The sequence below is a fragment of the Aedes albopictus genome, chromosome 3 (assembly GCF_035046485.1).
Source record: "Aedes albopictus strain Foshan chromosome 3, AalbF5, whole genome shotgun sequence".
Taxonomy (NCBI): Eukaryota; Metazoa; Arthropoda; class Insecta; order Diptera; family Culicidae; genus Aedes; species Aedes albopictus.
In genome coordinates this window covers 103,062,142-103,087,710 of record NC_085138.1, presented here as the reverse complement: position 1 = coordinate 103,087,710, position 25,569 = coordinate 103,062,142, and the positions used below count along the sequence as shown (strand labels likewise).

At 40.5% G+C, this 25,569-nt stretch overlaps 3 protein-coding genes across 4 annotated transcripts in view; 2 read left to right on the top strand and 1 right to left on the bottom strand.

The window, feature by feature from the left end:
• The first annotated feature begins 284 nt into the window (after positions 1-284).
• Positions 285-16,275, top strand: LOC134291702 (dnaJ homolog subfamily C member 17). The gene is made up of 3 exons (XM_062859813.1): positions 285-507; positions 567-1,386; positions 16,120-16,275. Exons 1-3 carry the CDS (start codon positions 430-432, stop codon positions 16,128-16,130), a joined length of 909 nt encoding a protein of 302 aa, XP_062715797.1. The 5' UTR covers positions 285-429; the 3' UTR covers positions 16,131-16,275.
• The window catches only part of LOC134291701 (conserved oligomeric Golgi complex subunit 2), a 33,898-nt gene continuing 9,844 nt past the window's right edge, over positions 1,516-25,569 (bottom strand). Inside the window, exon 4 of the mRNA XM_062859810.1 lies at positions 1,516-2,131. Within this exon, the coding sequence (XP_062715794.1) occupies positions 1,816-2,131 (316 nt within the window). The 3' untranslated portion in view covers positions 1,516-1,815. The remainder of the gene's footprint in view (positions 2,132-25,569) is intronic.
• On the top strand, positions 18,619-21,341 carry LOC115263689 (uncharacterized). Of its 2 annotated transcripts, XM_029866914.2 has the most exons (6): positions 18,619-19,442; positions 19,503-19,630; positions 19,738-20,034; positions 20,152-20,347; positions 20,447-20,794; positions 20,856-21,341. In XM_029866914.2, exons 1-6 carry the CDS (start codon positions 19,295-19,297, stop codon positions 21,320-21,322), a joined length of 1,584 nt encoding a protein of 527 aa, XP_029722774.2. In that variant the 5' UTR covers positions 18,619-19,294; the 3' UTR covers positions 21,323-21,341. The 2 variants fall into 2 exon arrangements, with proteins under 2 accessions (XP_029722774.2, XP_062715795.1); XM_062859811.1 differs by having other exon boundaries at positions 18,620-19,442; positions 19,738-20,347.

Here is a 25,569-nt window from a genome sequence, read left to right as displayed (position 1 = left end):
CAGCAATCTTTAATGGCGTTCGATTGGAATAGGTCCTACCAACATAGAAATCACCAGCAATTCAAATCGAATACCAGAAATATTTTGTTGACTATGGCGATTTGCAAATCGCACTAATTTTTCCTCTTTTTTAAATGTTACGCGAGAGTTTGATTTGATGATGTTTGATGAGGGGAAGGACACGACAAAGCGCTTTCGACACTTTTCGTTTAAATCGCCCATTACTACGCGATGATGATGATTGTGTTCGTGTACCCGGAGCTGAATGCTCGGCTGTCAAAGTTTGTTTTGAAAATTCGCTGCAGTGTTCGAGATCGCGTAAACGCGTAAACGATTGTCCGGTGTTTTCTAAATTTCGCAAAGAAAATCTGTGAAATAACCATTATCAATCATAAATAGGTGTAAATTGCTTAAGATCAATCCACCAAAATGGTAGATGTGAAGAAGTTCAGTGAAATCGACCTGTACGGTCTACTGGGCATCGAAATCGGAGCCACCGAAGCCGAGGTACGTCCCTTACTGGTAGAATTATCGGAACAAAATTTGCTAACAATGGTTCGTTTCAGGTTCGCAAAGCATATCGCAAGAAAGCCCTCCAATGCCATCCAGATAAGAATCCCGACAACCCGAAGGCGGCGGAATTGTTCCAGGAGCTGTCCAAGGCATTAGAGATTCTGATCGATGCGTCGGCCCGGGCTGCGTACGACAAACTCCTCAATGCGAAGAAGGCCGCCCAGTTGAGGACTCAGCAGTTGGACAGTAAGAGGCAGAAGCTGAAGGAAGAGCTGGAGGAGCGGGAGAGGCGGGCGAGAGATGCGGCGAAAGGCGGATATAAGGTGCAGAAAACACCGGAAGAATTGTTCCAAGAGGAATTCGAACGACTGCGGAAGGAGGGATCCAAATTGATCGAGGAGGAGCAGGAACTGATGAGACAACAGCTGCGAGAGGAAAAGGCAATGCAAGGCAAAGCGCAGTCCAGCTGGGATCCTTCGAAGCACAGGATAAAGATCAAATGGAAAGCGGGAAAGGATGATCCGGAGAACGGAGGCTACACACAGGAGGTTCTGAACAAGTTCCTGTCCAAGTATGGAGACATCAATGTGCTTGTGATGAGTCCGAAGAAGAATGGCAGCGCGTTGGTCGAGTTTAGGACGCAGGAAGCAGCGGAGATGGCAGTAAGCTACGAACAGGGGCGACTGGACAATCCGTGTAGTTTGGAGTGGATCGGAGATGCCCCAAAGAATAAAAACTCGCGAACGGGTGGATCCAGTACCATTACGGAACGAGATTACGAGAGTTTAGTACTGAGGCAGTTGCGACAGGCGGAGGAACGAAAACGGCTCATAGAGCAGATGATGCGGGAGGAAGCCGAAGAGGATGCAGCAGGCAAGTGATATTAGAGGAGGTTGGACATTTGGGACAGAATTATGCTATTTTCGGCAGGTTTGTGCTCTTTCTAAAACCTGGTAAACCCAAAAATAGTCTTTAACACTTCTAAAATAGGACAATGAAGGGTGATTGTGAAAGTTTTATATTTTTGTATTTAATGCCACTTTTCGTATTTGGTTGACAAACTTCTCCCAGAATAATTTATAACTTGCGCAAATGCCTAAAATATTGTAGTTTGTGTGTATGTGTATATATTAGAACGTATTAAGTTAACTCGATTTGCGAATCGATGGCGATCGGATTTTGCTATACTTAATCTGTTCGTTAAAATTACACAACAAAACTGAAGATGACAAAACGATTAAAATCATCATCTCTAGAACGGACAAAAGAACCTCCTTTAATACGCGCAACGCCACGCCGGTTTTACATCCGCGATCCTATCCTAATCTTGGTGGCCTCTTCGACCAGTTGCGTTAGTTCGTCTAGTTTTTCGATTTCTCCCCGGGCCAACCCTATGCTTTCGATCTCCTGCACGTAATGGATGACGTCCACCTGGAGCTGCAGGCGGATTTTGTCGTCGTCGGACATGGTGGTGCGGTCTGTGCTCGTGGACATTGACGACGTTGCGGCGGCAGCGGTAGTTGGATTTGCGTTCCGATCGCGCAGGTTTTTCAACCGACGAAGCGATTCTTCCGTTTTCTGGACCGAGGTCAGGACTTCATCCACCGCTTGGTAGTAGCTAAAAATAAACAAGTGAAAAAATTTTTAGAGTGTTTCTTAACTTTTGCATTTGGGGAAGATTCAAAAATTACGTCTATCGTTTTTCGGGATTTCTAGACCCCCCTCCCCCTCAGTCACGCAATTTCCCTATACCCAGTACACGTACTGTCACACTTTTCTAGACCCCCCCCCCCTCCCCCAAATGTTGGACGTAATTTTTGAACGTTCCCTTGTTGAAATCTGAAGTTTTGTAGACATCAGGACGCAAAAAGCCTTAAGGACAAACGTATTGAAATCCCGCTTCAAAAGTACATCAAAACTTCAGACGCACAAATCTCAAGAAGCAAGCTTCAAACAACAATGTATTTTTTTTTTTTCTTTTCTCTTTATTAAGGAGATTTTCAGCCCAGGGCTGGTTCATCTCCGGTTATTAAGATACAAATAGTCCAGTTTGGTACATAATAAATATTACATAATCACTTTTTTGATTTTGATTTGGAAGATGTATTATTCTGTTCTTGCTCACTTGTAATAAGCTTAAAATGAGAAGCTCAGGTGCGCTGGTTTTGTTTACGAAGAGATGTGTGCCCTCAAAATCGTGAGTAGGTGCCAAAGTCGGCCATTGTGGCGGCCATATTGGGATTCTATCAAGTCTGTCCTTAATGATTGTCGAAAAGTGTTCTTGTATTGGAAATGGCCAGAGTAAACGCAAGAACGTATTGGATTGGTAAAGGTGTATTAAAAAATAAAGAAAATGGAAGAACTATCTGTCACTTCCGTTACTTTGCCCTCTTGATGAGATATCTGTGAATCGGCCTATTCCAATACTCCTCGATTTGCTACTTTCAATCCACTAGCGACGGCTTGTTTAGCTAGTCGAACTCCAGTTAGCTAGTGGCTTCGTCGAAAGATCAGTTACCATATCCTCGGTTGGACATTTCGAAGTTATATTTGAAAGCTATACTACACTTCATTCGGTTTGTGCATAATAAGGCTCAAAATCTAAATGTAATGTAACAACGTTATTGAAGGGCGTAGATTGAAGGGATCCGATTTTAACACTGAGCGATCGGCCGGTGGAAGCTCAGGTAAAATATTATCTCCTGGGCGCCCATTAAAAACACCACCCCCGGCGAAGACTGGCGCTCGAGCCTAGCTATTTAGCACTGTAGTTGGAGGAAATGCCAATGCAGAACCCGTAGCTTCCGGGAAGGTAAGCCCAGCTCCCTGGGTTAGTGGGTTGGTGTCAGGCCCTGCGAGCCAGCCGTAAAAAAGACTAGCACCGGAAAATCAACAAGAGAATAATGCGAACCGATACCAATGGCGACGACCACAGCGACGAAAAGGGACTTGCGATTGGAAGCTCGGTACGTGGAACTGCAGATCTCTCAACTTCATCGGGAGCACCCGCATACTCGCCGATATACTGAAGGACCGCGGGTTCGGAATCGTAGCGCTGCAGGAGGTGTGTTGGACAGGATCTATGGTGCGAACGTTTAGAGGTAATCATACCATCTACCAGAGTTGCGGCAACACACGTGAGCTGGGAACAGCTTTTATAGTGATGGGCGACATGCAGAGGCGCGTGATCGGTTGGTGGCCGATCGACGAAAGAATGTGCAGGTTTTTTTTTTTTTTTTTTTTTTTTTTTTTTTTTTTTTTTTTAATATTTATTTATTACTACTCAAAGTACAATACATCTTTTACATGAATATTTTAATCTTTTTAATTATAATTTACAGAGTTCGTGACTTAAACTTAACAAATGTTTAGATATTGTCCAAATACATCCTTCACTTTATTTTTCTGATTCCATCTAAATTCACGAATACTTTTTTGAAACATAAACAAACTTGTTTTCGGATATTTTTGTATACAGAAAGAAATACAATGAACTGCTAACCACGATGCTGCTCTCTGACGAGGACATTTTAAATCGACATTCCAACCCAGAAGGTCCTCCAAATCTCGAAACTGCACTTTTAATCTTCTTTTCAAAACTTGGCATACCCAATCTCTTACTTCTTTAGAAGAAATGCATGCTTTAATGCGATGCTCGTTACTATCAACAAAATTGTTCCCACATTCATCACAAAACACATTACCAATGCTACTGATACCATATTGTTCCTTTTTAAATTTGTTTGCAATCAAGTCATTTAGTAGTAGAAATAATGTAGACTTATCTTCAGCTAAAAGAAAATTATAACTGAAAATTTTCCATCTGGAAGTCCAATTAACTTGTGGGTACAACGTTTGTACGAGTGGAGCATAGCCTTGTAAGTTAATGAAATACCGATAAAGTTTTTTCACAGAGTCTAGGTTTCTGTCTAGTTGAGGAGTAATTGTAATCCACTCCTTTCCGTTCCTAGTCAATTTGGACAAATACTTATAATTCAGAAAATATTTCTCACCCAGTGGGCAATTTTGATCGTTATTTTTTTGTATATTCCAAATGAAAAGCGCCTTGCATTTTTCAGTTGGATCTATTAAGCCTAGACCACCCATATCAGAATCGAGATAAAGCTGTCGTCTATCAACTCGAAAGATGCAATTTTTCCAAATAAAATTACCAATCATTGTTTTAATTTTTGCCAAATGTTGATTTTTTGCTGGATAAATTTGGGCCAAGTACCATAACTTCGACAAGACAAAAGTGTTGATATACCAAACTCTTTCAATTAAACACATATTGCGGAACGATACTTGCCAGATTCGGTGTTTCATGTCAGCAATCAGTTTGTCATAATTACAGTCAACAGTATCGTTCCAGGTTGCTTTGAAGGTGATTCCTAGCAACCTTAGATTTTCTGTTTCTGTGACCTGGAAAGGCCCACCACAACAATTATTTATTCTTAGAAATTTTGACTTTTTTAAGTTCAAGCTAATTTTCGAAAATTTTGAGAAGATAGCTATGATATTTAAAACATTATCAAGCTCTTCTGAATTTCGAAGAAAAATGTTCACATCGTCCGCGAAGGCGATCACTCTCAGGAATTTGTCATACACAAGTACCCCGAGCACGCTCTGATCAATCATTCGTATTAGTGGTTCCACGTACAAAACAAAAAGCAGCATGCTCAGGGGGCATCCTTGTCTTACAGACGACCTAATTTTAATTTCTTGTGTTAGAAATCCATTATATAAAACTCTGGAAGTTGCCTTGCTATATAGACGCTGAATACATTCGATGAGTTTATCTGGAAACCCGAATTTGTGTAAAACTTTCCATAAGAAGTTATGGTCCACTTTATCAAAAGCTTTCTCCAAATCAAGGCTTAAGAGCAAGCCTTTAAACCGTTTACTTTCTGCGGCTTTAGTCATAATCCTACGTACATCTTTCAAGTTTTCAATACAAGATCGTTCCGGGATACATGCGCTTTGCCCTGGACCTACAAGTTTCTCTACACTCTTTTGCATTCTGTTACAGATTATTTTTGTAAAAAGCTTATAATCAGTGTTTAACAAGCTGATCGGTCGATGATTGTCCAAATTTGTTAAGTCCCCTTTTTTGGGAATCAACGTGATTATTCCGTCGGTGAATTCTTTGGGTGGTATACTGCTTCCATTTAGATACATATTGAATAATCGGAGCAAATCATCTTTCAAGATATCAAAGTTACTGAGATAAAACTCGTAGGTTAACCCATCGGGACCCGGGGATTTTTTCTTATTACAAGTGTTCAATGTTCGCAAAAGCTCATCTTCAGATATTTCCTGGATCAAATCATCACCATCATCTACAGAAAGGCTATTCACAATAGAGTTCAACGGATTTTCATATCTATCTAAATTTGGCTCGTCTGTAGAACCACTGTACAGCGTTCGAAAGTGATCTTGCACCAAAGAACCTACCTTTGAACTATCAGTTTCTAAAGTATCTCCATTCCTCAATCTCAACCCAAAAACGTTCTCTCTGTGGATTCCTTTACAAAGGTGGTATATAGTAACCTTTTCGCCCTCCGCAATTGAGTTTGTAGACATTTTGGAGCTTAAGTTTTTCAATCTACTATGCTCCAAATCCATAAGCTTGGATTTGATAATGGAAATTTCATCGCTAACATCTTCTCCTTCGGTTTGTCTGTCGAAATACTCAAAAAGTTTGCTCGAAAGTGTCGCTTTGGAAGATCGGTTGGATTTGTTCAAATGCCAACTTTCTGATTTGTAGAAGCTTTTTGCTTTGGATTTAAAGGAATAATTCCACCAAGCACTTAAATCAGTTCCATACAGAGACCTTTGCCTAAGCTTTTCAACTTCTGCACGAAATCTATGTTTTGTTTCATCACAACCCAAAAAACTAGGATTAATCTTCCAGTATCCCCTACCACGCGGTGCGATTTGCTCTTTCCTTATTTTCAACGTCAGGATCACACAGTGGTGATCAGAAAACACCACTGGCAAGGTTCTGCAACTGATAACATTGCCAATTAACTCTTTGGACGCATAAAAACGATCCAAACGTGAAGCTGATTGATTCCTGTGAAAAGTGAAACGATGAACTTTAAGTGACTTGGCTACATCTTTAAATTGGAAAAGTTCCACCAAATTCTTCAACCCATTTGAGAAGTTTTTGTTCAACCCTAATGAATCATTTGCTTCCAAAATGCAATTAAAATCCCCGCCTAGCATCGTGTAAGCAGTTCCGGGTTTGTTCAAGTGAACGCTCAGACCCTCGGTAAATAGTTCATCCCTTTCTCGCTTCTTATCACTACCTGAGTGCGCGTAGATATTTATATAGTTAACCTCATTTACCACTATTGATAAAATTCTACCGGATGGATCGAAAATGAAATCTGAGTAATTAAAGCCTTTTCTAATAAGAATTGCCGTCCCTTTCCTGTCCACGCTAATGTTGACTAAACCATTGTGTGAAGACACGAAGCTTAGGTCATTGTAGCTCACTTCCTGTAAGAACACAATATCAATATTGTGTTCGTTGATGAACTCTTTTAAAAGGCTTTTGTTAGCTGCAGTGTTAGTACTGTTAAGGTTGATTGTTGCTACTGAACACACGAAGTTCATTTGTTAGTAGTGATGTTAAAGCTAGTCTACTTCTCTCTGTTGTTTTTTTTCTTGTTTGTCAGGGATCTCGACCGACGAGTCTGCGCAACCAGCAGATTGCTGTCGTCAGACGGAACGATAATCTGTTTCCTCGATATGGCATCAGACTCTGATGATTCAGAATCCAAGCGTTTCACCTCACGTGATCGTTTCTTAGCTCCATTTTCCTCCACGTTCTGCACTGCCACAGCCGCCTTGCTGGGAGTGTCTCCTGTCGACGATTCGACCGGCATTGCCACGTTCTCCAGACTGGATGTACCAGATGGCTTCTCTGGTTCACCGGCATGTTTGTTTAACACCACCATACCCGGCAAAGGCCCCGGTTGCGCCGAGAGTCCTTTGACGACGACGCTTGCAAACGATCCCTTTTCCTTGCTTGTACCAGCTGCTCCCAGTTCTCCAGCACTCGCTGGCTCCGTTGAGACCGCCAGTCGCGCGTTCACACTCTGGCGCTTGGGACAGGCTGCTTTCAGATGGTCCAAAGCACCACACACGAAGCACTTATGCTGCAGTCCCTCATAGTAAACCCTTGCTCTGATGCTCTGAATATGGAGTTGAGCCGGAATCTCCGACACAACCTCCATATGAACTCCTCGAATGCCGTTCCATATGGGGAACCCTGTCTCCACTGCATACCGCTCCCGTACCATCTGGTGGATCGTTCCGTACTTGGCCAAAACTCCAGCAATTTGTTCATCCTTCACTTCCGGGGGCAACCCAAAAATGCGAACGTAACGAAACGTCCCATTCGCAAGGCTGACCGATACCTGTACCTTGTCTCCATTAGCGTACATGAACTCCATGTGTGGGCCCAACTTAATCAGAGCATTCTTCATACGAGCCTCTGACTGGAAACGGATGAACAAGCTGAAATCCTCCCGATACATAGCACTTAGGTCATCACAGCTCCACGCTTGTTCCTTGAAAAACGCGAACACTTCGTCATTCGACGGATTCCGCGTATGCGATCCAAAACGCAACTTAATTGTGTTCTCCCGTTTCGGTTCCATTTTGCACTTTTCGTTCTTTAACACTACTACAAAAAAGGGGGGATAATATCCACAATAGCACTCTTTCAATGTCTCGAAGCACGTCTGGTTCGGACGAAAGCTGAAAGCGAACTGGTTGAGAATCAAGGGCCGATTCTTCAACATTAGCATAATAAACGTGCACAGCCCTCACTCCGGAAGCACTGATGATGACAAAGACGCATTTTACGCGCAGCTCGAACGCGAGTACGACCGCTGCCCAAACCACGACGTCAAGATCATCATAGGGGATCTAAACGCTCAGGTAGGCCAGGAGGAGGAATTCAGACCGACGATTGGAAAGTTCAGCGCCCGAACGAAAATGGCCTACGCCTCATCGATTTCGCCGCCTCCAAGAACATGGCCATTCGTAGCACCTTCTTCCAGCACAGCCTCCCGTACCGTTACACCTGGAGATCACCACAACAAACGGAATCGCAAATCGACCACGTTCTGATTGATGGACGGCACTTCTCCGACATTATCGACGTCAAGACCTATCGTGGCGCTAATATCGACTCTGATCACTACCTGGTGATGGTTAAACTGCGCCCAAAACTCTCCGTTATTAACAACGTACATTACCGGCGGCCGCCCCGGTACGATCTAGAGCGACTGAAGCAACCGGATGTCGCCACCGCATACGCGCAGAATCTCGAGGCAGCGTTGCCGGACGAGGGTGTGCTCGATGTGGCCCCTCTAGAGGACTGCTGGAGTACGGTGAAAGCAGCCATCAACAACGCAGCCGACAGCACTATCGGGTACGTAGAACGGAGTCGACGAAACGATTGGTTCGACGAGGAGTGCAGAGCGGTACTGGAGGAGAAGGATGCAGCGCGGGCGGTAATGCTGCAGCATGGAACCCGACAGAATGTGGAACGATACAGACAGAAGCGGAAGCAGCAGACCCGTCTCTTCCGGGAGAAAAAGCGCCGCCTGGAAGAAGCGGAGTGCGAGGAAATGGAACTGCTGTACCGTTCACAGGAAACACGCAAGTTCTACCAGAAGCTCAACGCATCCCGCAAAGGCTACGTGCCGCAAGCCGAAATCTGCAGGGATAAGAACGGGAGCCTCCTGACGGACAAACGTGAGGTGATCGAAAGGTGGAAGCAGCACTTCGACGAGCACCTGAATGGCGAAGAGAATGTAGGCACGGAAGACCAAGGCAGCGGAGGAAATGACTATGTTGGTGCAGCAGAGGACGGGAACGAACCAACTCCCACGCTGAGGGAAGTTAAGGATGCCATCCACCAGCTCAAAAACAACAAAGCGGCTGGTAAGGACGGTATCGCAGCAGAACTCATCAAGATGGGCCCGGAAAAGTTGGCCACCTGTCTGCACCAGTTAGTAGTCAAGATCTGGGAAACCGAACAGCTACCGGAGGAGTGGAAAGAAGGGATAATCTGTCCCATCCACAAGAAAGGCGACAAGTTAATGTGTGAGAACTTTCGAGCGATCACCATTTTGAATGCCGCCTACAAAGTGCTATCCCAGATCATCTTCCGTCGTCTTTCACCTAAAGTAAATGAGTTCGTGGGAAGTTACCAAGCCGGTTTCATCGACGGCCGGTCGACAACGGACCAGATCTTCACCGTACGGCAAATCCTCCAGAAATGCCGTGAATACCAGGTCCCAACGCATCACCTGTTCATCGACTTCAAAGCGGCATACGACAGTATCGACCGCACAGAGCTATGGAAAATTATGGACGAGAACAGCTTTCCCGGGAAGCTGACTAGACTGATAAGAGCAACGATGGACGGTGTGCAGAACAGCGTAAGGATTTCGGGTGAACTATCCAGTTCATTTGAATCTCGACGGGGACTACGACAAGGTGATGGACTTTCCTGCCTACTATTCAACATCGCCCTGGAAGGTGTTATGCGACGAGCCGGGCTCAACAGCCGGGGTACGATCTTCACGAAATCCAGCCCATTTGTCTGTTTTGCGGATGACATGGATATTATTGCTAGAACATTTGGAACAGTGGCAGAACAGTACACCCGCCTGAAACGTGAAGCAGCAAAGGTCGGACTGGTGGTGAATGCGGCTAAGACAAAGTACATGCTGGTGGGTGGGACTGAGCGAGACAGGACAAGCCTTGGCAGCAATGTTACGATAGACGCCCGAATAAAAAATACAGTATAAAAACCGAACGTTGTATTGTAACAGTACTATTTAGAACCATATTTTTACAATAGACACCACTGTAAAAATAAAAATACAAAAACAATAAGATGTAATGTAGACACCCATACCGTGAATTGTAAATAAGATTTTTACAATATACTATACGGGTTGTTAAGTATCGTAACAATATAAAAAATATTTTTCTCCATATATATTTTTTTGCAAAACCATACATTTTATTGTTAATGAATTGTTCAAAATACTGATACGTGGGTTTAAATATACCGTACATTGTATGGTACATGAATGGTTTCAAACAATAAAACGTACCGTAAATAAATTGTTTTTAATTGTAATTTCACTACTGATTATACATTTAATCAAATGGTTTGGGAATGGTTCTCTTTTGTTATGTTGTATTGTTTTACATTACATAAACCATATATTGTTATATTATCTTGACATTTTCCTCCTGTTGATGGAATCTTAGGCTTATTAGATTTATTAGAATGCGCTTTGGGAATTCTCCAGAGCGTTTTGGATAACCCTTCATATATAGGATCGCCCACGTCTAAGTCTGAGTAGTCTCTGATTGCATTAACAGTTGAAGCTTGGTCTCCCATGCCCCACCAACCAGATAACCGGGTTTTGCAAACTAAGCATTATTTGTGGCAACACTTTGAGCGGCATGATGGAACTATGCCGAGCGCGCTAAGTGTTATTGGACCACTAATGTAGTTGCATGAAGTGGGTGACGAGATACATAAGTATCATTACAGCGTGCTTAACCGTTATTGCAATATTGAGGCACCAGTTTGACTAAAAGCGCAGTTTCGAGTTCTAAAGGAATCGCACAAGAAACTTCTTGAGTGATTCCTGGCAGAAACTTTCTTCGGTGACTGCCATTTTGAGCCGTCATTTCTTCGCTACTGCGTACTGCGATCGAAGAAAAACCGGTTTCTTGAGCGATTCAGCCAAGGAATTTCCCATGCATCAAGATAGGCTGAGAAATTCCTTCTGAACTGCAAACAGTGCTAAAGTTTGAAATACATAACAACTCATGAGATAACTGTCAAGTTTGATTCAAATATAAGTTAGGTTAAAAAGCGAACCCACAGACGAACCTATATTAGAAGTCATTTCAGTGTTCAGTCCAGTCCATATATTAAAAATGGCTCTACGTCAAAGATAAAGTTTGTCAATCGCATTTGATTCGATTGTGGTCGGTCGAAGGCAAGTTCACATGAGAGAAGAGGAGAAAACTCCCCTAAATGCAAATACAGAAAGAATAGTGTTGAACTCATTCACTGATTTACGGTAAGCTGACCCGAGATCTGACATGCATCTTTCCGGGTTGGCCTACATTCGTATTTCTCTCATCGCACTCTACACACCTAGCCCGCCACCCGAATAAAAAATACAGTAGAAAAACCGAATGTTGTATTGTAACAGTACTATTTAGAACCATATTGTTACAATAAACATCACTGTAAAAATAAAAAATACAAAAACAATAAGATGTAATGTTAGACACCATACAGTGAATTGTAAATGAGATTTTTACAATATACTATACGGGTTGTTAAGTATCGTAACAATATAAAAAAATATTTTTCTCCATATATATTTTTTTACAAAACCATACATTTTATTGTAAATGAATTGTTCGAAATACTGATACGTGGGCTTAAATATACCGTACATTGTATGGTACACGTATGGTTTCAAACAATAAAATATACCGTAAATATATTGTTTTTAATTGTAATTTCACTACTGGTTATAAATTTAATCATGGTTTTGGAATGGTTCTCTTTTGTTATGTTGTACAGCACCCGTTCGCTCGTTGCAAACCCGCTCGTTGCAACGCTTTTTAGTTGCAAGTCCGCTAATTGCAAAATTTGACACGTGTTTGCAATTAAAAAGCAATCAAGTGTCAAATTCGTGCTGTCAGTCATGCTGGCAGTGCATTTCGATGCACTTTAGTGTCAAAGTGACGTTGCAATTAGCGAATGGCATTCGCTCGTTGCAAAGTAAACATTTTGCAACGAGCGAACGGCCGCTGTATTGTTTTACATTAGATAAACCATATAATGTTATATTATCTCGTCATGTTCCTTCGATAATGGCAGTTCTAGGTAAACTAACCTAAACTCGTCTAAGTCTGAGTAGCCTCTGATTGCATTAACAGTTGAAGCTTAAGCTCCCATGTCCCACCAGCCAGATAACCGGGTTTTGCAAACTAAGCATTATTTGTGGCAACACTTTGAGCGGCATGATGGAACTATGCCTAGCGCGCTATGTGTTATTAGACCACTAATGTAGTTGCATGAAGTGGGTGACGAGGTACATAAGTATCATTACAGCGTGCTTAACCATTATTGCAATATTGAGGCTCCAATTTGACTGAACTATGAAATGTGTACATAACAACTCATGAGGAAACTGTCAAGTTCGATTCAACTATAAGTTAGGTCAAAAAGCGAAGACGAACTTATTTCAGAAGTCGTTTCAGTGTCCAGTCCAGTCCTTATGTTAAAAATGTCAAAGATAAATCGCATTTAATTCGGTTGTTGTACAAGGCAAATTCACATGAGAGAAGAAGAGAAATAGTGTTGAACTCATCCACTGATTTACGGTAATCTGGCCTGCGTCTTTCCGGGTTGACCTACATTCGTATTCCTCTCATCGCACTCTATATACCTAGCCCACCATATCTCTTGGATATGCAGTCCTTAGGACACCTGGTTTACCACTTTATTTAAACATTTTATTGACTTGAAATAGATGTTTCAACTTATTCACTTTTTTCTCTTTCATTTCCTTTGCAACAAAAATGTCACGGACATCAACAAAACAAAGCACGGAAAAAATCATAAACTGAATAAAAAATTAAAAATGCACGGAAAAAGATTGTTTCGGAATAGTGAATGGTTCAAACGTAAGAAAAACAGTATAATATATTGTTACATAAAGATCGGATGTAAATGTATAATAGCTACCAATGTGTAAAGCTTTTCGCGAACCATTCCATTACAATACACTATATTGTAGCTGGTACACTGTATGGTACAGGAATGGTTTTCACCAAATACCCTATGGTTAGTTTTTATCCGGGCATATCTCTTGGACCCCTGCTTGGATCTGCAGTTCTTATGACATCTGGTTTACCACTGATTTAAACACCCAAGTAACCAATTATGCGACTGCTTCAAGATTATACCAGTATAATCTTAATTTGATTCTATAATTGCCCACTTCCACTTTAAATCAACCTTAAGTTTGCATGTAAAGCAATGATTGCACTAAATACACCGTATATCTGCATGCAATAAGGCTTCAGCACTGTGGTTACTTGGTCATGTTATTGACTTTAAATTGATGTTTCAATACAGAGAACAGACATTTAAGCTCGAACAAGAATACGTCGAAATCGTGTGTAAAGGATTTAAGTGTACCTCAACGCCACCAACGGGGACTGCCCCACACATAAAGTCGGTTTGACTCCACGATGGCAGTGTTCATCGTTAAAATACACTAGCCCACAAAGCGACACGAGCGCCAAACGGCCAAAACGGCGAGCACTGAAAACAAATTTGACAACACAACAATGTAAGTGATGAGACGCTAGCGCCGCGCAACGGGAGCATAACCACATACTCTGATATGACCTTTACAAAGTTTTACACAAGGCAGAAAGCGAAGATAGACGTCTGTTCTGTGTGGTTTCAACTTATTCACTTTTTTCTCTTTCCTTTCCTTTGCATCAAAAAAGTCACAAACATCAACAAAACAAAGCACGGAAAAAATCTTAAACTGAATAAATAATTAAAAATTCACGGAAAAATTATGTTTCGGAAAAGTGAATGGTTCAAACGTAAGAAAAACAGTATAATATATTGGTACATAAAAATCCAATGTAAATGTATAGTATAGCGAACTATTTCATTACAATACACTTTATTGTAGCTGGTACAATGTATGATGCAGGAATGGTTTTCACCATACACCCTATGGTTAGTTTTTATCCGGGCGGGGATACTTTCGAGGTGGTAGAAGAATTCGTCTACCTCGGTTCCTTGCTAACGGCTGACAATAACGTGAGCCGTGAAATACGAAGGCGCATCATCAGTGGAAGTCGTGCCTACTCTGGGCTCCAGAAGAAACTGCGGTCAAAAAAGATTCACCCCCGCACCAAATGTACCATGTACAGTATGCGGCAGGAAAAAATGCGAAAGTGTTTTTCAACTTCAAACCTCATTTTCGTCCATTTGACATTAACCAATCTATGTTTCAACGTTCCATGATCTATAATAGGCTAGTTTTCTGAAAAGTTAATTAAAAAATTTCCCATTTTGGTCACTAACCTTTACAGGGCGGCGCCTGAAGATGAAGACAACCAGAATTTTCAAACCGCAGAAAATCGCACAGGTGGCTAAATTTCGCATCTGATAAAACAAAATTTTTGATTTTCTCTACAATATCATCAAATATATGTACTTATTTCATCTGGTATGTGAAACTACATGGCTCTGGATCAGTGTGGTCTGGTTGTTCATCGAATTAGAGCTAATTTTGTTACTGTTATAGTCATTTTGTTTAATGACCATTGGGCGCGCAGTTTATTGATATCCGCTTATTAGGCCTACATTATCACATGTTAAACATCAAATATGTTCATTTTTATTTTTCAGGGCTAGAATATAGACATTGACTGATACACTGTCATGAAAAAATAGTCATATATATCCCATATTTAGCGTGTAATAGTGCCTTGAACTTTTCGCATTTTTTCCTGCCGCACCCTGTACAAGACCGGTGGTTCTCTACGGACACGAGACATGGACGATGCTCGAGGAGGACCTGCAAGCACTCGGAGTTTTCGAGCGACGGGTGCTAAGGACCATCTTCGGCGGCGTGCAGGAGAACGGTGTGTGGCGGAGAAGAATGAACCACGAGCTCGCTGCACTTTACGGCGAACCCAGCATCCAGAAAGTGGCCAAAGCCGGAAGGATACGATGGGCAGGGCATGTTGCAAGAATGCCGGACAACAACCCTGCAAAGTTGGTGTTTGCTAACCATCCGGTTGGTACAAGAAGGCGTGGAGCGCAGAGAGCACGATGGGCGGACCAGGTGGAGCGTGATCTGGCGAGTGTTGGGCGTGACCGACGTTGGAGAGCTGCAGCTGCAAATCGAGTATTATGGCGGCAAATTGTTGATTCAGTATTATCATGAATTTGATGTTAACTAAATAAATGAAATGAATGAAATGCAATGAACGATCGGCCGGTCAAATAGGATCTGAACCACTCGGCAAAATGGCCAGACACGCCAATTTTCTCTAGTTTCTTCAGAAGAATGGCGTGGTCAACTCTGTCAAAGGCGGCTTTTATGTCCAAATAGATAGCATCTACCTGCTTCCCAGCATCCATTGCTTGCAAACAGGTTGAAGTGAAATGAGACAGATTGGTGGTGACAGACCGTCTCGGGAAGTAACCATGTTGGAAACTTTTTTTTTTCTCTCCCTTATTGGCACAGACCTACTGGTCCATATCGCCAGGTGTGTCAAGTGATGGTTGTCAATTGACGTACAAATACGAGCGCAAATATTTTGATTAACCTCTGTCAAATGCCGTTTTTGAACCAATCATGATCATTGCTCATGTAAAAATTAGTGCAAATCAGTTTACAATCAATGAAAAATCGCGGGAATCACTCAAATATTGACTCCTACCTCCTTGACAAATTCGGCAATTTGAAGATATTCATCTGCTTTTTTATTTTTTAGGATACTGGTGAAGACGGTTTTATCATCGAGCACAGGATACTTTAGTCTGGTCAAGTTATACCTCGGACAATGGTAAAGGATGTGGATCAGGTTCTCTTGGACATTACAGTAGTCGCAGTCTTCCGTTCGTATTAAATTCCATTTTTTAAGTCTGTCCTTCGTCGCTGTGTGGAATGTTCTTATTCTTCCCATTGTTATAGTTCCCGTTGTGCTCAATTCTATTTTATGGAACCACGGCTTAAGTTCCACTGAGTCCATAATAGTAAAGTGGTCTTTTCCTTTTTCTTGTGATATGTTTACGTAATCCTTATTCCATTCTTCTTTCAACTCTTTCTTGAAACTAATTAGGGAGTCTCCGATAGTTAAAGGGTAATACTCTTCTTGATATTTAGTAATACCTAGTTTGGCAGCTTCATCCGCTCGGTCATTTCCTATAATATTTATGTGGCCCGGTATCCATTGTACTACTACTTTCTGTAAACTATTGTAACTAATTGTGGAAAAGAATTGTTGAACTAGGTAGTTTTCAATATTGTTGTCTATTAGTGCCATACAACCGCTTTGGGAATCTGTTAAAATAACTACTTTAAACTGACCAGGGGGATGACGAAGGGCCAGAATCATCTACCCAGCATTCAATTCAACATGGCGTCCAATGTTTTTGTTTTGATTGCCTAATTCATGGAAAAAATGCGCTGGAAACATCGGCACTGCTTCGCTGCTACATATAATATCGTGCAAAGTGATAAGGAAAGAGAAACAATCATCAAAAACAACGATTTCGTTTGAAATGTGTAATTTCTGAAATAAGCACTAGCATTACACGAGCCACACACCCGAAAATCGGGAGCAAGTTAGGGTAAACCGACCAGAAAGTGGGTACCAAAACGCGCCGTACCAAAAATGATGTTGGGTGGAGCGGCGATGTACCGAGTTTGACAGCCGTGTCACCCCACTGAAACTGACTAATACTAATTGCATACTCTAAAGCCTCAATGATATTGTCGGGCCGCCACCAAACCGGACTTCGCACAATCAAGTCGCGACGCGACCCGACTCGCGACGTTTTGGAATCATGTCAAAAATAGTGCGCATCCTTCCCGTTATTGTCAGCAACACAGCGCACTAGATGCGAAACAGTTGCGACACTTGTGGACCAAGAAAATAGCAATTTTTGATTGAATGTCTGTCTTGATTCCAACCGGATAGACAATACCTGCAAGTTCAGCATTCATAATAGAAAAGTTTGGATTTAATTTAAAACTAAAGGATGTCCTATTTGCTTGGTCGTAAATACCGTAACCTACGCCATCGTTAGTTTTAGAACCATCGGTAAAAAGTTTGAAATAGGTTGAATAGTCTTCTCTTATTAGTTTTAGTACAGTTTGTTTTTGTATAGCAATTGGGGTATTTTTTCTATTTAGGTTAGGAATTACTGGGATTATTTCAACTAAATTAGGATTATGTAGTTCTACTATTTTAGTTTTTTGTGTTTTACATTGTAAGACATGGAAATTATTTATTGACGCTATTTTTTCTAGATAACTGTGGTGTTTGGGAATTTCATCTGAGTTTATTAAGGTCTTTAAGTGATTGGTCATTGGACTAGTTTCAAAGTATAATGTTTTTAAAAGTTCTTTGTATGCTAAATATTGCGCTCTGTATTGTAATGGGAATTCACCGACTTCTGTGTAAAGAACATGATTAGGAGTTGATTGAAGATAACGACAAGAGGTTCTGATAGCCAAGTTTTGAACTTTTTCTAATGTACTGAGGTCTGTTTTGCAAGCTTTGGAGTAAATAGTTAAACCGTAATCTAATTGTGATCTAACTATGGAGTTACTAATCCTCTGTAATACTTTAGGGTGGCAGCCACCTTTTTTTCTACTAAGCATCTTTAGGATATTTATTTTTTTCTTAGCTTTATTTACAGTATGGGTAATGTGCGCTTTAAAGGTTAATTTATGGTCAATCCAGATTCCTAAATGTTTGTGGGAAAATTTAATTTCTATAGGCGTATCGTTAATTTCTATGTTTATGTTTATAGGAGGATTGTTTACAAAAACTATTGCCGCTGACTTGTCCGGGTTTACTTTCATTCCTAAGTTATCTAACTCTCTGCATATTGTTCTAAGTGTCAAATTCATACGATTACTAGCTTCTATTGCATCTGTTCCTATTGTAACTACGGCAAAATCATCGGCAAATTGAATTAGTGAACCATCTTCAGTAGTTTCATGTAGCTTACTTGTATAAATGTTAAATAGTACTGGTGATATCGGACAACCTTGGGGTAAACCTGTGTTTGTAGTTCTTTCAATATACGAACCGTCGTTAAGTGTGAGTAAAACTTTTCTTTTGCGGAGATAAAAGTATAACCAATCAATCATGTATTTAGGAAAATCTTTTTCTGATAGAATTTTTAACAGTTTTGAAATATCTACATTGTCAAATGCTTTGGACAGATCCCTGGACAGATCTAAAAAGGTAACAATCAAACATTTTTTATTATTTTTTGCTTTTTCTATTGTGTGGACAAGATAATTTACACAATTGATTGATGATGTTTTACTTTTAAATCCAAAAGAGTATTGTGATAATATGTTTCTATCCTGACTAAATTTAACTATTTCGCGTTTAATTTGTTAATTGTTTTTAAAAATACTGGAATGAGGCAAATGGGTCTATATGAGCTAGGCAAATTTTCGTCTTTTCCGGGTTTTAGAATAGCTACTGTTTTTATGATTAACCAACTTTCAGGGATGTTTAGGCTCTGTAAAACTTCGTTACACATATTTGTAATTACTGTAATCAAGTCAAGGTTTAAGTTTTCGAGAATAAAGTAGGAAACGGAGTCGTAACCAGGTGCTGAACTGTCTTTTTTAGATTTGATTGTGTTCACTAATTCAGATACCGATAATTTTAACGGGTTTAAAGAGATAATTCTATTGTCATACACGCACAGAAAATTGGTGAGGTTGGATCAACAAATCTGATTGTTGAATTCAACTTTACGAAGATTGTTGAAATAATAATCACACTGTTTCGAACCAACAAACACATCTTGTCAAGCTAACATCGATGTTAGTCGATTCAACAAACCGGTTTGTCGAATGTGTTTTGTTTTTTTTAAGCGTGCACAAAAATCACAGTGTAATTGTTTACCGGTGAAAAAATGAGTGAGCAAGAGATAAACAAAACGGAAGCGCTTTCCGAGGAAATCCTGGAGGGAGATGTCCAACAGTTAGATCCCGGCGAACTTGAGGTAGTCAATTTGTTACAGGAATTCGATGTGAGCTTCGAGATTATCGCAACATTTCTCAGTAAGTGTGAATGACTCCTTAAATTTAGGATAAACAATCAACTAATCCTTCATTTTCCAGCAAACAAATACTCGCTGTCGACGCTTCGAATCATTGAGCGGGCGGAAATTGAAGAGCTCATTCCGGTTCCGCATCTTGCAGAAAGAACCAAGGTCATCCACGGACTGAACAAGTGGCGTTGTAGTCAGGTAATTTTTGATGTATTTATTGGCAAATCTACAACTTTTTGTTTCGAGCAAAAGTAAACATAACCTCCATTTTGACTTGTACTCATCTTTATTTACAAATGTTTCAGGGACTTCCGCCGATATCACATCCAGCTGTTCCTGTCCAACACGTAGAGAAAGACAAGAAGAAAGAAGTATCTCGAGAAGAGTGTTCAGCTACCTACCTCCTCACCAACTCCGCAAGAGGCAGAGCGATAATTGACAGCTACAAATCATCGGACCACAAGCTCTTGTCACGCACGGATAAGGCGTCCATCACCCGAATCGTCGTAGATGAGTTCATCGACAGATTTTCAAAGCTAACATCCGCTGAACTGAAATCGAGAGCATCGGAGTTATTCCAGCTGTTTCCAACTATTCCAGAGGTACTTTTAAGAAATTTATTGATTAAGACTAAGTTAATCAGTGATTTTGTCAGTGGTTCGCTCATTTGTTTTAATTTGATTTTGATTCAAAACATTTGTGTAATGCCTTTCTTACAGCATACGTGGTTCGAGCCAAGCAGCTACAAAAACGCATCTGGACACACAATCAAAAGGAGATTCGCGCGAGGTTGTCTATACGACCGGAACATCAACGTATGGAAGAGAATAGTGAAGATCCAACCGCCGGTAATTAACCGCACGGACGAAGCTGGACCCAGTCCGAAAAGCGTCATCGGAATCACCGAAACACAAGGTAATATCAACCACAATGCATCTAGGGTATGAGCACCTGAGTGCGGCCTATTTTTAAAAAGTTGAAATTTGTGTTTCACTTTCTTCGTTTACATTTTAGTGGAAGAGTACCGAAAGTTAAAGCAATGGTTCATTCACAATCAAGACGAGTGGGAAGATCTGCGTGCAAAATGGAAAGCGACAAGTCAAATTCGTCTACTGGAGCTTTCAAGAGCCGATAACCGAACGTGTGAATCAATCGTTGCCGAATATCCTACTCTCAAGCACCACCACGGGTATCAGTTAATTCAAATAGATTTTGAAGAAAGATTTCCTGAAAAAACGACAAGCCTCTTCGACCATTGGGATAGCTTTGCCAGCGGCGTCAGGAGGATTTTTGAGCTGGAAATACTGGATGCCGAAGGTAAAGGGCTATTAGAGACAATCGCAGATGAGAAGTGCTCGAAGGGTATGTTTTAAAAGTGTTTGTTAAATTAAAACTAAATTAAACATCGAACTTTTTCTTACAGATGTGAGGAATATCTCCATTGTTTCCCTTTTGGCTCATCTACTGGCGTGTAAACACCCTGTCGGAAACCAAACCAATTCCAGACATTGGAAACCCTCGATAGTCGAGACGAAAGAAGCCGTTCTCCTAAGTGTCACCAATTTCAATCAGCTGGAAGGAGACTTGGCACGGTTGACGAACAGGTGCTTCGAAAAAGGTTTACCGTTTACTCCAATCATAATCGTTCTTGGCAGTACGAACCCCACTGGATATACACTATGGCATAATACGTTTTCATACAAATTCCCCAGTTTCCTTAAAACTTTGGACATTTGTATAAAGTTGTTTAGAGCATATGACATTGAATATCCGCCTCAATCAGCCGATGTGTGGACATTTCTGGCTGGGTATCTTTATGAGTTTCCCATCGAACAGCCTTACCTGGTTGCGTTGTGTGCCACTTTGGACAGACTGGCTAAGGCAAAATGATTCGATGCATTATTGCTGATTGCACGTGGAAATCTGCCACATTCGACCGCTTATACAACCATCTGAAAAACTATCATGGCGAGTTGACAAAATACGCGTGTAATGTCGATAGGTGTTCAAGAAGTTACGGCATTCGATCATCTTTCATAAGACACTTTAAAACCCATTTCATCAACACAAATATTCCAAATATTCCAAACAGCAGCATGATTTCGAATGTAGAAGTAGCTGATGTAACACATACTGACCAGCAGCACAAATGTCAACTTCTTGATTTAGACAGTAAAACAGAAACGAACCCAACCAATAGTATCATTAGACACGAAGAGTTGAGTAACATTGAAATCAACATTCTAACGGATAACATGAGCAAACTGAATCTTGAGATGAGTTTGAAATGGCTCAATATGAACTCTATGCCCAGGAAAACAGTGTTTGAACTACAAAAGGATCTGCAGGACAAGGTGTTTACGCCATTTCAACAAATATTCAACACTCTAGAGAGCACTGGACTTATTACTCAAGCAGGGAAGAAAATTCTAGACAATATGGTCGACTGTTTCATCACAGATGACACAGAGTATAAATTCAAACGGAAATTGGAAGAACTTGATCTGTATACTAATGCAAGGGAATTCGTTATAAGTAATCAGTTACAACCTGGAGTAGTTCATAACGAGCAGCAAATGGAAAACGACCCTATTACAGGTACCTTGGAATATAACAATGTTAAATGAAATTAATTAACGATTGCTAAATTTTGTAACAGGTATTTTGATGCCAATCAAATTTCAATTACGCAAATACCTCGAATCCCCAAACGTCTTCAAAGCAGTATTGCATCATCTAACACCATCAGGAGATGGATACATCCGAACCGTAGTAGATGGCAGCATTTGGAAAATGCGAGCAGCGAAAATGGGTTCAAACATTATAATACCTTTGAACCTGTTTTTCGATGATTTTAATACCACCGATACCGTCTCGGCGCACGCATCATCAACATCCATTTGCGGCATTTATTATTACATTCCATGTTTACCAGGGTACGTTCTATCAAAGCTTATCAACATTCTAGTAGCAGGGTATGTTTTGTCAGAGGATAGAAAATTTTACGGTAACGAAGACCTTTTCACGAATTTGATTGAGATATTGATTGATTTAGAAACTGAAGGACTAGAAATTACTTACGAAGGACAATAAATTCGAGTTTATTTTATGTTGGCATTCATAACAGGCGACAACCTAGGTCTGTCTGGTATATTAGACTTAACAGAATCCGTTCGTGCTCACTACTACTGTCGCAGTATTATAGTCTATTTCACTTGTCACATTTGGAAAATTAAGGGACATAAATTGGTTAGCTAGTTTATTGTTTAATAATTTTAAATTGCTTTTTGACGGAAAACCTCCACTGATAAGCTTAACAGTTGACCATAGTTGTTTTATGTTCAAGTCGGGTGTAAGTGTGTCTGTAAGGTCCTGAAAACTTTTTCTTTTTGCTTTTCTAATCTCTGTTTTTAATTTAGCTCTTGCTTTTTTAAATGCAATGAAGTTTTCGATCGTTAAGTTTCTGATGTATCTTATGAACTTATTCTGTTTATCGTCAAATAGTTTTTGAATGTTATTATTCCACCACTTTTTGGGGTAGAATTTTTTATTTGGTTTGTATTTAGTTTCTTCGATTACATTTTTGAAAATATTACTTAGCTGCTCTGGTGAGGTTATACTGTTTGGATCTATTGCATTTAAATTTTGTATGGACTTTTTTTTGTTTATTAGGGTGGAGTTATACACAAATTTTTGGACTTGATTTATTATTTTAAAAATTATTATTTTATGATCGCCGCAAATTTCTTCGTCTAGTACGGTCCATTCTGTTTGAGGGGCAAGGGATGGTGTTACTATTGTTAAGTCTATTGCTGATGGTGCATTGTTTGGGTGTCTTATCATTGTTGGTGATCCGTCATTTAGGATGATCATATTTCTGTTTTCTATTAGATCTAAAACTAATTCACCTCTTTGACAAGTTTTATTAGTTTCGTTCCATACAGAGTGGTGGGCGTTAAAATCTCCTGCTAATATTGTTTTGAAGTTGCTTTGTTCTATGAAGTTAAAAAGGGTGGTCAGGGGAGTTTTGATTTGACTATTATTTATGGGACTTGGACGTATGTAAATAGAAACAAACAAAATGGGATTAACTGTATTGGTGGTTTTAATTGCAATTGCTTCAATAGGCTTTATATCTGGTATATCTATTTCTTGGAATGCTATTTCGTTTTTGACAAGGAAAGCTACGCCGCCGTAGCCTTTGTCTCTTGTTTTTTTTAAGGAATTTGTAACCTGAGAATTTAACGTCTTCTTGTGGTGTTGACCATATTTCTGATAATATTGCTATGTCAATGTTATGATGATTAAGTAATTTGGTGAGGAGTGAGCGGTTAGCCACTGGCCTGATACTATTTATATTGTTCTGTAGTATAGTTAGATTGCGAACCGGAGCCATGTCTATTTATTTGGGGGTTTGGTGGGTTGTAGTATTTCTGGATTGATAAGCTCATTCAACTGCTCACTAATGCTGATTAGAAACTTATTCTCTGTTCCTTTTTTGGAGTCATTAGTGTTAGTGATGTTGTTTGCAATGTTTTCCTGGATTTCTTTAATTTTATTTATTAGTTTGGTTAGATTCAGTTGTTTCACTATTTCGATTTTGAGTTTGTTAACGATTTGAGTGAGTTTATCCTTTGTTATGTAGTTTGTGTCGTTCTTTTGTTCTTTAGTTTCCGGTCTTTGGTCTTGGGTCATCAGAGCTTGTTTGTAGTTAACTGCAGGGGCTTTGTCTGGAGTGGGGGTTTGTATTTCACGTGGGATTTCGTTTATCTTGTTAGTGTCATTGTTTGTCGGTTGGGATTCGATGGGTGGGAACTCTGCTAGTGATTGTAGTCTTTGTTGCGTCTGTGATTGCCTGGGATATAGGGTTGCTGCTTCGTCAAACGAGAGCTTTTTGTATGCCATTGCTTTGCAAATGTCGGCTTGTCGGATTCTTTCTCTGCAGTTAATGTCAAACGTCTGATGACCTTCCTTGCAATGGAAGCAAATGATGTTTAGTGATTTACAGTCTTTACCTTCATGTCCATTTAGTGAGCAGTTGTAGCATTGGGTTTGTTCGGATTTACATACCTTCAAGTTATGACCATAACGCAAGCATTTCCGGCAAAACTTAATCGGGAAACAGTAAACCTCAACCTTTCGTGGTACTGTGTACAATACAACTTCTTGTGGTAGTTTTTTCCCTTCCGCGTAGATCTTTACCGAGTACGTAGGCTTAAGCTTGTTTTGAACGAACTTTTGGATTCTTTCGACCTTGGTTATTTTGATTCGTTTGCATTCAAGTTTTTTTACGGCTTTTCGGGCCCGTATGAAGTTGATCACCAATATTAACTTCTTTTCCCGATCAGCCTAGATAGCTGTATAGTGTCGGTAGCGGTTAGTTCAACTGGCTAAGAATAGCACTACGGACCGCCTGTTCCAGTGGTAGAAATCCACTAATCAGGTGACCCCTAATTCATGGTGTTATGCGGCTTTACGCTTACCGTGCCTAGGAATGAATGGCTAGGGGGGTCTAATAAAAACCTAACCGCAAACGGAGCCTGTGGAGTACCAGGGCACCCTCCACAGTATTTGCCCTTACTGTGCTAACCGGAGCAATAGCGCGGTGGACCTTGTGTTTCTCCGAGACAATCAGCTGCCCTTCTTCAATCTCATACTTGAGGCTGAATAAGGGCGGGATTATGAAGATGTTATTAATTAGTTTAAATTTTCACCTATATGGTTTCGCATTATGCGTTTTACACAGTGTATTCTGTGCATCCTCGCCTTTGGCGCACTCAAATCGATACCGATCTGGCTTTATTGTTGCTGTTCTTTTTTGTGCTGTGATTGTTAAGAGTTTATTCTTGCCTAGTTTGGGTAGTGGCTACGGTTAGGATAGCTCAGATCAATCTTCAGCACAAAAGAACAGCAACGATCAATCTTTGTAGACTTATGCAAAATGGTACAGCCCAAGTGGCGTTAGTCCAAGAACCTTACTTTCGTAAGGGGAATTTCTATTTAGGAAACCTTGTGAATCCGGTGTTTGCTACTTTCAGTAAAAATGAAATGGCAAACTCACGTGTCATGCCTCGAGCATGTGTGCTTGTCAACAACGCAATCGTTGCTACACTCATCTCTGAACTAACTACCAGAGA